This window comes from Heterodontus francisci, chromosome 38 (genome assembly GCF_036365525.1).
Source record: "Heterodontus francisci isolate sHetFra1 chromosome 38, sHetFra1.hap1, whole genome shotgun sequence".
In the NCBI taxonomy this organism is placed as follows: Eukaryota; Metazoa; Chordata; class Chondrichthyes; order Heterodontiformes; family Heterodontidae; genus Heterodontus; species Heterodontus francisci.
In genome coordinates, this window is record NC_090408.1 from 18,357,617 (window position 1) to 18,370,783 (window position 13,167).

General features: G+C 44.7%; 1 protein-coding gene across 8 annotated transcripts in view; it reads left to right on the forward strand.

The window, feature by feature from the left end:
* LOC137352407 (multiple C2 and transmembrane domain-containing protein 2-like) overlaps positions 1 to 13,167 on the forward strand; it is a 455,261-nt gene that overhangs the window by 355,166 nt on the left and 86,928 nt on the right. For 7 of the 8 annotated variants that reach the window (XM_068017773.1, XM_068017767.1, XM_068017766.1 and 4 more), the window contains one exon: positions 7,976 to 8,095. In XM_068017773.1, the coding sequence (XP_067873874.1) occupies positions 7,976 to 8,095 (120 nt within the window). Of the gene's footprint in view, positions 1 to 7,975; positions 8,096 to 11,947; positions 12,157 to 13,167 lie in introns of all 8 variants that reach the window. The other variant, XR_010969701.1, reaches the window with a different exon arrangement.

Below are 13,167 nucleotides of genomic sequence, written 5' to 3' on the forward strand. Positions count from 1 at the left end.
CGTCACAGTCTGCGATTTCAGGCAGCTCCCAGGACTAAAGATCACACGAAGGTAACCTGACCTAAACACATGGCAGCACACAATGGCGGGAGGGGGAAAGCGAGCGGGCCGGGGGTGGGGTGGGGGGGGGGTGGTGGGAGTGGAGCAGGCTGGGGATGGGGGTGGTGGGGGTGCAGAGCTGACCGGTGAAAGGTGGGGGGAGTGGAGCGGTGGGCAAGAGCAGTGAGTGGGGGAGGGGAGTGGAGTGGCGGGCAAGAGCAGCGAGTGATGGGGGGGGGGGGGCGGTGGTGGGGAGTGGAGCGGCTGGAAGAGCGGAGTGACCGCAGAGAACAGCGAGGGGGGGTGGGGGGGAGCGGAGCAGCCGGCGAGAGCAGGGGGGGGGGGCGGGTGCGGGGAGCAGAGAGACTGGAGAGAACGGCGAGGGGAGTGGGGAGCAGACCGGCCAGAGAGAACAGCGAGGGGGGGAGCAGAGCGGCCGGCAAAAGCAATGAGTGGGGGAGCAGAGCGGTCAGTGTGAGTACTAAGGGGGGGAGCGGAGCAGCTAGAGAGAGCAGCGAGGAGGGGAGCGGAGCGGCCGGCGAGAGCAGCAATGTGGGGGGGGAGCGGAGTGGAGCTTGACGCATGGGTGAATACGTTAGTGTTGCATTGCTGTACGTGTAAAGCGCATGCGCAGAGGCTGACCTGGCGCGTTGCCAGAAGATGCACGCGCGAACCAGTCCTGGCATGTCAGAACGCAGCGCACGCGCAGAGAGCAGGAGCCCGTCTGCACAAGTGCACACCTTGGCGCAGCCTGATAACGTCAGTGGCCGGCTGCATTGTCAGGAATCACTTTGTTTTTAATAGCCTTATCAACTTGTCCATCAGAAATTTGCATATGTGAACCCCCAGGTCTCTCTTTTCTTGCCGCCCCTTTAAAATTGTAATGTTCCATTTATGTTGCTTCTTAACCTTGGTCCTCCTGAAGTGCATCACTTCACACTTCTCTGCGTTAAATTTCATCTGCCTTTTCCTGCCTGTCATGCAGGCCCCCATCTGCCAAGAATGAGGCATATTAATTTTGTCATGAACATTGATTTTAAACTTGCTGGGAAGAAGAGAAGGCCTGTTACAAAGGCTGCCTGACACTTAGCTAAAAAAAACATTTGCATACTAACAGACAGTGCTTGTGGAGACAAAAGGACCATTCACTGACACATGCAATCCACAATGGATTTTGATCACCAGACATTGAAGGTGTAAGGAAGAGCATTCCAGAGACTGGTAAGGTGATACAATCCACAAAAGCCAGGACTGGTTAAACCAGCTGGTCACATGACTAACTGGCTGGTCCAGGGTATTTTTGAACTAGCCACAGAGTTTTTGAACTCAAAGACCATTTGCTCCTGGAATGAGAAGACCTCTTCTGTCTGCTCCCATCTCTTTCTCACAAGCCTCTGGACCCACTGAGGACCCATGAACTTCAAGAAAGAAAAGTCTCCTGCATCGAATAAGGTTCAAGAACAATACTAGGCCCCAATGAAAAGCAAGACCTACCTACAATCAAGGACTTCACAGCGAGTTCGAAGAACAGTAACCAAAACCATCTTCAGATATTGCCTCAAACTTTTCCACTTTATTTCTTCTGCTCTTTTCTGTCTCTATCTACATGTGTGTATCGCGTTTGCATGCTAGCATGGGCGCGTCGCGTATCTGTAGATGTTAACTGAATTAGAGTTTAAGTTTAATAAAGTTCAATCTTTTCTCTTTAAACCTAAGAAAACCTTTTTGGCTAGTTTCTTTGTCTTACAATTGGAAGTTAGCGAACAAGGATTCACTAAGGGGGAGCTAAATAAAACAGTGTGTTCAAAATTAAACCCTGTTACGGTAAGACCAGGTGAAGGCTAAAAAGGGAACCCTAGACCCCTTTCTCACCTGGTCGTAACACTGCCCATTTCACTCACTTTGTCTATCTAAAACTAGGAGCATACTGACCAGTCATCAAGATAAAAGACAAATCAGAGGAGAATTTTCTTTGCTTTTCTTCTGCTTTATTAGCAAAGAGCAATGTTTAATGTGACATTGTTCATCTTTAGTGCTTTTAAACTGGATACAATGGATCCATGCCTAGATCTAGAGGATCAGATGTAGGTCAATTTTTATATTCATGTTTGAATATTCCAGCCTCAGGTTATGGTGAGGACAGCTTTCTTTTTCATAATTTATTCAGGTTACAGCACCTCAACTAACCTGAAATTCATCTTTAAAAAAAAAAACGACCTGAAAAAGCTTGGTTGCAAAATCACCAGATAATGAACTAAGTGTTGAATGTACTCCCTGGCCCTGTGTATACCTCTGGGCTATCAGCACTCATCCTTTTGTCTATTGACGTTTCTCATGATTTGACCTGTTTTTCACTGATTAACATCATATTTCTGCCACCTAACTCTGTCAGTGTTTCGTCTGAGTCCTTTGGGAACGTCTTTTACTTAAAGAGTTCTTGCCCTATTGGGGAAGGAAACAGACTAAGAGTGCTTAGTGTTATTTTTATCCCAGATGGAGTTTTGGGTTCCATTACTCTCATTGTGATCTGAATCACATTGTGCTGTTATAGCTTCTCCATTGAGTTGGAAAACAGCACCTTCGAGTGCGATTGATTGTTCCCTTTAAAGAAGAGCTTCCCTTTTTGGTTTCCATTCTACATGTCATTTGTTTGCCTAGGCCTGCACAATGTAACACATTTACTTTGCAATTTGGCCACACTAAACTATTGGGAGTAATTTTAACTTAACCCACCCATTGTGAAACTGATGGGATTGAATGTAACGCTGGTTTTAAATCCTGCCCAATCTTACCCCATTGAAGTTCGTAGAATGAGGTCGGATGAGGTATAAAGCCGGGCATTCCATCCTTGCCCGTGAAATTCCCACCTGGACAGTTAGGTTACAATTATTTCCCATCGTTTCAGACATGCGTAGTCCCTGTTGTAATGAAAGAAACGTGGCAGCCAACCTGCACATAGCAAACTCCCACAAACAGCAATGTGCTAATAAATCTGTTGCTATTTATTGATGTTGGTTGAGGGATATATATGGGCCAGGACACCAGGGAGGACTCATAGTGTCATATACGGCACAGAAGGAGACCATTTGACCCATCAAGTCCGCACTGGGCTCTCCACAGAGCTATGCAGTCAGTCCCACTCCCAGAATCGATCCTCATAGCCCTGCAAGTCTATTTCTCTCAAGTGGCCATCCAGCTTCCTCTTGAAGTCATTGATTGACTCCATTTCCACCACCCTTGTGGGCAGCAATTACCCATGCTCCTCTTCCAAATAGGGCCATGGAATCTTTCATGTCCACCCTGGGAGGGCTGTGCTGGCCTGGCCAGACCAGGCCTGGTTTAACATTTGATTTGAAAGACAACACCTTTGACAATGCTGCACTCCCTCAGTACTGCACTGGAAATGCCAGTCTAGATTACATATTCAAACCCCTGGAGTGGGACTTGAACCCACAACCTCTGATTCAGAGGTGAGATTGCTACCCACTGAGCCACAGTTGGCACAAAAGAGTATCAGCCGATGTGTAGAAGAACAAGAAACTACTGCAATGATTCTGCAGATGGATTCATGAGTACTGACCCTGACTGAGCAGGAAGCTCCCTGGTTTGATGCCCGATATTGCTGAGTTAACTGATCTTGGCAGTGGCACTGAGTTGTTACATATGCCTCTATTCCATGGAAGCTACTGGTTCAGAGAGGAAATGTGAAGGACAGCTCCCACCCTGATCACTGTCCAATGGCACTGTTGCTAGAAAGTGCACATGCACGGATGTGAGATTTGAACAGAATCGGACTTGGCTGTAATTCCTCCTGTGCATCAAATAGCCAGCTGCCATTCACTCAGGTAAAATAAGTAGATCACTGATGATGGATGGCCACTTGACTGAGCTAGCCAAGGGCACGAACAGCGCGAAGATTAAATGGAACAGGAAATGGAGAAATTTGCAGGGATTATGGGGCTAATTGTTCAGTCTTTCAAAGAGATGGCATAGGCACAATGGGCCAAATGGCCTCCTTCTGTGCTGTATTATTCTATGACAGTCAAGCCATCATCAGTTATTTTTTACTTACTTAAAATGTCATCTACAGTTAACTAATGTAGGTTCCTCTATTCTTCGTCTGCCCTAGTTTAGGACAATTTACCTAAGTATATCCCTTTCCTTTAAATTGGTTAGTTTTTCAAGCTGTATGACTGCAGCTTTCTAAATGTATTCTCAGCGACTTAGAAAGTATTTGCATTTTATTTGGCCTGCACTGGGTCTGTTAAATTATTCCCCTGGTACAAGGTTATTGGATTTTTACACTTTATTTTAAGGCGATTATTTTTGCATGAGCTTACAGTACGATTGTTACACTTAATAAGTGTTTTTATTACTGAGCCTTTAGCCATAATATATGGGCCATTTACTGCTCTAAACAAGGTATTAGTTACATCTTTTCTATGCTGCAAGTGTGACCCATGAATAGTTTCATAAAATAATTAACTGTGTTCTGATGCTGTGCTAAACATTCTGAGGAAGGGCATGTATAAAAACGGGAAAAACATGCAGTTACCAGATGTGTGTTTAAGCCAGTGAATATTTAATTTTTATTGGAAAATGAAATATGAAACCTAATTTTACAGGTTTTTGTTCTGATTGGGTGTAGAATATAGTTCCAGGCCTTGGACATTTCAGGAGTTAGATGTTAAAAAAAAATCGAATGCCACCAGTTGAATTGGTGCAGTTGCTTTGCCCTCTCCATTTATCCTAATAATGTGAGAGGTGAAATGAAAACTTTTAAAGCTGGCATCACCTTGAGATTGGTTGCAAACAAAACTCCAACTTATCATTGGTATTGGCACTGGGGCCCAGATTTTAACACCCTGTGTGGAGTTTGCAAGTTCTCCCTGTGTCTGCGTGGGTTTCCTCCGGGTGCTCCGGTTTCCTCCCACATGCCAAAGACTTGCTGGTTGATAGGTAAATTGGCCATTATAAATTGCCCCTGGTATAGGTAAGTGGTAGGCAAATATAGGGACAGGTGGGGATGTGGTAGGAATATAGAATTAGTGTAGGATTAGTATAAATGGGTGGTTGATGGTCGGCACAGACTCGGTGGGCCGAAGGGCCTGTTTCAGTGCTGTATCTCTAAACTAAACTAAACTAAACTAAACTAAACTAAACTAAACCACCCCCCCTCCACCCCCACCCAAACAGGACAGACAACAAAAACAAGATTCCCCTCTAATGCACCACATCGCCATCCATCGTAATGTTTGCCACGCTGGTTCAGGCCCTGGCTGAGACTCCCACTAAATTTAGGCGGGGGCCGACTTCAGATTCAAAAGTCGCAGTCAGATGACAATGTCGCTGCCGTGACATACCGCAGGGAGAATCCTGCTCTGTCACCTGCCTGGCAACAGCAATGCAGCAGGAGGAGCTGACTGGCCAGATAAGGCACAGTTAAGTTTTAAAACTTTGGCTCTCATTGAACTCCTTGTGGGCCAGGAGGAGCCATCATGCTCACCCCTGCCACAGGCCTCACAAGGAGTCCATGGGGCTCCTCATTTTGGTATTCCCCCAGACTTCTATTAGACGAAAATCTAGCCTGTCCCTTCCACCACAAAATGCTTTCCAGCCAATGAGACTTTTGAAGTGTAGTCACAATTGTAATGTAGTAAATACAGTAGCCAATTTGTGCACAGCAAGGTCCTCCCAACAACTGGCCTTCACAACCATCAGCAAAGGTGCACCAAGAGAAGGCACTCCACCTAAATGGATTGTTTGTTGCTTGTCCATCATCTTTCCTGGATGGAATGATGCCAGCCAAGGTTCCATAAACAGAAGTAATGACCAAATGTCTGTTTTAGGGATGTTGGGTGAAGGATAATTATTGGCCAAGACAACAGGAGAACTCCCATGCTATTCGTCAAACGGTGACATGGACCATTTACGTCCACCTGAGAGGACAGACGTTGCCTTGGTTAAACAGCTCATGCAAATGGTTGAAACCATGACAACCCACAGCATTGTTTTATTGTGAGTTGGGAAATCTCTACAAAAAAAGATTTGCTGCTGCAACTTTTTTCTTTGAAGGCAAACAGTTGGGGCTAATGGTTCACAGCTTTTGTTATTGCAGTTGGAAGCATAAGTTTCACGTCAGTTTAGAATAAATACCTCTCGGGGTTCTGCTATTTTCTGTGCATACGTTGGGCTGGCAATTTGGTGCATAGAATGAGTTGGAACAGCAGTAAGTACAAATTGTGGGAGGTCACATTTAATTTTGGAGTATCAGGCTCTGAAGTAGAAGTTGCTATGTTAGCTTAGTGTAGAGGTCCTTTCAGTGTTGAAAGATGATTCAATTGCCTAGATCTTCTTTTTTCTTTTTGGGCCTCCTTATCTCGAGAGACAATGGATACGCGCCTGGAGGTGGTCAGTGGTTTGTGAAGCAGCGCCTGGAGTGGCTATAATTGCCTAGATTTAATCATAGAATTTTATAGCAGAGAGGGAGGCCTTCTGGCCCATCATGTTCATGCCAGCTTTTTGAAAGAGGTATCTAATAAAGTCCACTCCCATGCCCCAGAATTTTTTTCAAAAACATATTAACATAAGAACTGCTTTTAGCTTTTTATGTTTCTCTAATTCTGTGAGATTTTGGTTTTAGAGAGCTAAATGTTATTCTTTCCGTTACGATAGAACAGAGCATTTTTTTTAAATTTCTGGGCTCGTGCGCATCACTGGCGAGGTTGGCATTTATAGCCGGTCTCTATTTGCCCTGAGAAGGGGGTGGTAGTGGGCCTCTTTCTTGAACTGCTGCAGCCTGTGTGGTAATGGGGCTTCCACAATGGTGTTTACCATAGAATTGCAGGATTTTATCCCAGTGTAGGTGATATATGTCCAAATCAGAATGTTGTGTGACTCGCTGGGGACCTTGGAAGTGATGGTGTTCCCATGATACTGCTGCTGCTGTTCTTCTTGGTGCTGGAAATCGTGGGGCTGGGAGGCGTTGAGTAACCTGCAAAGGAGTTTTTAAAAACAATTTCTTCCTTATCAACAATAACAACAACTTGCATTTATGTAGTGCCTTTAGCATAGTAAAATGTCCCAGGGCACATGTCAGGAGTGTAATCAGTCAAAAATTGTCACCGAGCCACATGAAATATTAGAAAAGGTGACCAAAAGCTTGCCCAAAAAGGTAGGTTTTAAGGAGCATCTTAGAGGAAGAAAGAGAGACAGAGATGTTTAGGGAGAGAATTCCAGAGCTTTGGGCCTAGATGATTTAAAGTGTGACCCGCAATGGTGGAGGGAAGGAACAGCTATTAGTTACCAATTGTTGTTTTGAGGATGGTTTTTTTTTAAGGTTACTTGAATCTGAAGTTACTGCTTTATCCTTTGCCTTCTACATATTCGAATAGGACATACTGCGCAGTTTATTTTACATTGCTCTGCAAAGCACATGCTACATAACAGTACTCGTCAAGTAATGTAACTCAAATCATGACAGGCTATCACTGCCCCACCAAAGAAAGCCCTGGGGTTCCCCAGGCTTCAGGGAATGTCCAATGCCAGAACACGAACGTCACAATTACAACTTGCGAATAATTGCTCTGTACTTGCAGTTGTTTCTGTGTCGACACCAGTTCTCTGGATTCTGCCCCACAGTGTAAACAGGGGGGATTTTCCAGAGTACAAGAAAAACAGGACTGTTTCTGTTTGAAGTGATTCCGTCCAACATAAACAGAAGGATACACGCTACACCTCACAGCATGACTGTTGTTTTGAAGAGAGCTTTCAAAAGATTCTACAGTATTCACTCTGTATTTTTTTAAACCTTTGTGTGCTTAGCAGATCGTTGGAAAGGCAAATGTATCCTCCCTCTTCCCAGGTATCCAGGACATTTTTTTTGTTCTTTAGATTTTCTTTCCGGCGTTAATACAGTTTGTCTCTTTCTTTTCAGCTCTATTTGGTTATTGTCTGGACGTTTGAGGTCTACATGCTCCCACTTGCACTCTTGATGCTTTTTGCCTGGAACTACATTCAGATGGCCAGAGGGAAGGTTGTCAGCCAGCAGTACATGGTGAGTCATTGATGAGACTCTCATTCTCAAGTGGAAGGAGCCTGCCTTTTAGAACATAACTAATAATGTTCCAGTGTCATCAACCAAAAGCAAAAGTGTCCCCCTTTTAAAGTGGCACAATTAATGAAAGACTTATATAGTACTTTTCACAGTCACCAGACATCTCAAAGCACTTCACAGCCAATGAAGTAATTTTGAAATGCAGTCACTATTGTAATGCAGAAAACACAGCTGCCAGTTTGTGCACAGCAAGCTCCCCCCACAAACAGCAATGGGATAATAACCAGATGATCTGTTTCTGTGATGTTGATTGAGAGATAACTATTGGCCAGGATTTTGGGGAAAACTCCCCTGTTCTTTGAAATAGGCCAGGGGATCTTTTACATCCACACTAGCAGACAGATGGGGCTTCTGTTTAATGTCTCATCTGAGAAACAGGACCTTCAACAGTGCAGCACCCCTTCAGTCCTGCAGTGGAGTATTAGCCTTGATTTTTGTGTTCAAGCCCTGGAGTGGGACTTGAACCTGAACCTTGTGACTCAGAGGTGAGAGTGCTACCAACTAAGCCATAGCTGACACAAATAATCTAACCATAACAGCAAATAAAGGACATTTATACACTTACATAATATTATCTTTATTTGAAATGGGGGAAACATAGAAAATAGGAGCAGGAGTAGGCCATTCAAGTATTCCTCCAGTTCACTGGAGTTGGCCCCTTCTCTTCCTCTTTCTTTCTTTTGGACCTCCTTATCTCGAGAGACAATGGATACGCGCCTGGAGGTGGTCGTGGTTTGTGAAGCAGCGCCTGGAGTGGCTATAAAGGCCAATTCCAGAGTGACAGGCTTTTCCACAGGTGCTGCAGAGAAATTTGTATGTCGGGGCTGTTGCACGGTTGGCTCTCCCCTTGCGCCTCTGTCTTTTTTCCTGCCAACTACTAAGTCTCTTCGACGCCACATTTTAGCCCCGTCTTTATGGCTGCCCGCCAGCTCTGGCGAACGCTGGCAACTGACTCCCACGACTTGTGATCAATGTTACAGGATTTCATGTCGCGTTTGCAGACGTCTTTATAGCGGAGACATGGACGGCCGGTGGGTCTGATACCAGTGGCGAGCTCACTGTACAATGTGTCTTTGGGGATCCTGCCATCTTCCATGCGGCTCACACGGCCAAGCCATCTCAAGCGCTGCTGACTCAGTAGTGTGTATAAGCTGGGGATGTTGGCCGCCTCGAGGACTTCTGTGTTGGAGATACGGTCCTGCCACCTGATGCCAAGTATTCTCCGGAGGCAGCAAAGATGGAATGAATTGAGACGTCGCTCTTGGCTGACATACGTTGTCCAGGCCTCGCTGCCATAGAGCAAGGTACTGAGGACACAGGCCTGATACACTCGGACTTTTGTGTTCCATGTCAGTGCGCCATTTTCCCACACTCTCTTGGCCAGTCTGGACATAGCAGTGGAAGCCTTTCCCATGCGCTTGTTGATTTCTGCATCTAGAGACAGGTTACTGGTGATAGTTGAGCCTAGGTAGGTGAACTCTTGAACCACTTCCAGAGCGTGATCGCCAATATTGATGGATGGAGCATTTCTGACATCCTGCCCCATGATGTTTGTTTTCTTGAGGCTGATGGTTAGGCCAAATTCATTGCAGGCAGCCGCAAACCTGTCGAAGAGACTCTGCAGGCACTCTTCAGTGTGAGATGTTAAAGCAGCATCGTCAGCAAAGAGGAGTTCCCTGATGAGGACTTTCCGTACTTTGGACTTCGCTCTTAAACGGGCAAGGTTGAACAACCTGCCCCCTGATCTTGTGTGGAGGAAAATTCCTTCTTCAGACGACTTGAACACATGTGAAAGCAGCAGGGAGAAGAAAATCCCAAAAAGTGTGGGTGCGAGAACACAGCCCTGTTTCACGCCACTCAGGATAGGAAAGGGCTCTGAGGAGGAGCCACCATGTTAAATTGTGCCTTTCATATTGTCATGGAATGAGGTGATGATACTTAGTAGCTTTGGTGGGCATCCAATCTTTTCTAGTAGTCTGAAGAGACCACGTCTGCTGACGAGGTCAAAGGCTTTGGTGAGATCAATGAAAGCAATGTAGAGGGGCATCTGTTGTTCACGGCATTTCTCCTGTATCTGACGAAGGGAGAACAGCATGTCAACGGTCGATCTCTCTGCACGAAAGCCACGCTGTGCCTCAGGGTAGACGCGCTCGGCCAGCTTCTGGAGCCTGTTCAGAGCGACTCGAGCAAAGACTTTCCCCACTATGCTGAGCAGGGAGATTCCACGGTAGTTGTTGCAGTCACCGCGGTCACCTTTGTTTTTATAGAGGGTGATGATATTGGCATTGCGCATGTCCTGGGGTACTGCTCCCTCGTCCCAGCACAGGCATAGCAGTTCATGTAGTGCCGAGAGTATAGCAGGCTTGGCACTCTTGATTATTTCAGGGGTAATGCTGTCCTTCCCAGGGGCTTTTCCACTGGCTAGAGAATCAGTGGCATCACTGAGTTCTGATTTGGTTGGCTGTATGTCCAGCTCATCCATGACTGGTAGAGGCTGGGCTGCATTGAGGGCAGTCTCAGTGACAGCATTCTCCCTGGAGTACAGGTCTAGGTAGTGCTCAACCCAGCGGTCCATTTGTTTGTGTTGGTCAGTGATTGTGACTCAGAGGTGAGAGTGCTACCAACTAAGCCATAGCTGACACAAATGATCTAGCCATAACAGCAAATAAAGGACATTTATACACTTACATAATATTATCTTTATTTGAAATGGGGGAAACATAGAAAATAGGAGCAGGAGTAGGCCATTCAAGTATTCCTCTAGTTCACTGGAGTTGGCCCCTTATTGATATATAATGTGTAGACCTCTTGAAACTTGATCAGGATTAAATATCCATCTAGATCTATGCCTGGAATTCCCATGGTGTGGGGGTGAAAGATTGATGGCACCCCATAGTAATGGCATAAATGGATAAAATAGGCCATTTATGCCAATTCTCTCAGGTTCTATCACCCTTGCCCTGAAATTAGGGTAAGAGATTGGGAAAACCATCTGAAAACTCAGGGCTCTGATTATTCATGAGTATTCATGCTATGAAGTTACTAACAAAGCAGAGTTCATTAATCTGATTTTTATGTGTCTTTTTTTCCGCACAGGATTTTAATTGTTTACTTACTGAGCTTTTCAGGTTTGTCTATAGTCCCTTTCAATTTGTTGGACCACATAGTGTCAATAATGTGACCATCATAACAACATCATCTCTTCCTCCTGTTGAGATATATTGCAGTTAGAAAAAAAGGCAACCTGCAGTTACGCTGACCTTAACTACTTTGTTGATTGAAAGACAGAGGGTAGAATGTTCCTTGCAGCTGCTCTCACTCCCGCTAACTTGGCCGGGAGTGCGGCAGCAACTAAATGGAGTCTCCACCACCGTGACAGAGGTGGAGCAGTTGCAAAGAAGTTCCCAGTGCTCCCGCCCCAAGTTTGTCCCATAACTCATCCCGTGAATCGAAAGACTCTGAAAAGTTGAACTCTGAAAGGATTGTCTTCCTCGACTGCTCGATATTAAAGGATATTCGTTGCTACTTTGGGGAGGGAGAAGAACCACGCATACCTTTGGTAGTGACAATGCTGTATCCAAGCTTCAGCCACCTAGATGTTGCTTTCAAACACGTCAATGCCTTTTGTGTATCTGAAAACAAATTCGTTGGGTGGGATAAGGGATAAAGTCTGTCAGGCATTTTCTATGATGAGTTCTGCTTTTAAGACTGTTTTGCAGCAGTGTTGGTTTCTGTAACACGTTGTTTGAGTGATCTCACTGACCTCCACTCTCTGCCCCACAATTCTTACAGAGCAGAAAATCAGAGCCACGGAGCCAAGAACAGAGGTCAGCCATGTGACTGCAGAAAACAATGTGTGTTACTGGAACCTGTCATTGCAGCAAACCTGCAGCAAACTCTTAGTAACCTCATTATCAGAAGGAATGGACATTCTTGATGGGATTCTTGGTGGGGGCGACAAAAGGGTTGGCAAGATGCCCAAGTTGTTTTTCTGAGGAAAGGCGAGTTAAAACACCCAAAATAAGTATAATGTGTGTTTGTAATTTGTATTTTAGTAATCAATGAAAATATTTTGAGGGATTATAATTTCTTGGCCCCAAAAGGGGATAGGTCAATAGAGATGCAGTGGCAGACATTTAAGGGGGTAGTTCCGAATACACGGAACAGATACATTCCAACTAGAAACAAAAATTCCAAGGGGAGGATCCACCACCCATGGTTAACTAAAATAGTTAAAGATAGTATCAAACTTAAAGAAAAAGCAAGTCAGAAGATTAGACAGAATATAAAAAACAACAAAGAATGACTAAAAGATTAATAAGGAGGGAAAAATTAGAGGACGAGAGAAAGGTAGCTAGGAATATAAAAACAGGTAGTAAGAGTTTCTATAGATATTTAAAAAAGAAAAGAGTTAACAAAGTCAGCATCAGTCTGTGAGAAAATGAGTCTGGCGTATTAATAATGGAAAATAAGGAGATGGTAGATGAATTGAACAGGTATTTTGCATTGATCTTTACTATAGAGGATACAAGTAACATCCCAGAAATAGCTGTATATCAGGAAGTGGAAGGGAGGGAGGAACCCAAGAAAATTACATTCACCAGGGAAGTGGTACAGAACAAATTGTTGGAGCTGCCGGCTGACAAGTTGCTGGATCCTGATGGACTTCATCCTAGGGTCTTAAAAGAAGTGGCTAGTGAGATAGTTGATGTGTTTGTTTTAATTTTCCAAAATTCCCTAGATTCGGGGAAGGGTCTGTCAGATTGGAAAACAGCAAATGTAACTGTTTTATTCAAAAAGGGAGGGAGACAGAAAGCAGGAAATTACAGGCCAGTTAGCTTAACATCTGTCTTAGGGAAAATGTTAGATGCTATTATTAAAGACATTGTAACAGAGCATTTTAAAAAAATCAAGGTAATCAGGCAGAGTCAACATGGTTTTGTGAAAGGGTAAATATGTTTAGCCAATTTATTGGCATGCTGTGGATAAAGGGGAACCAGTGGATGTACTAT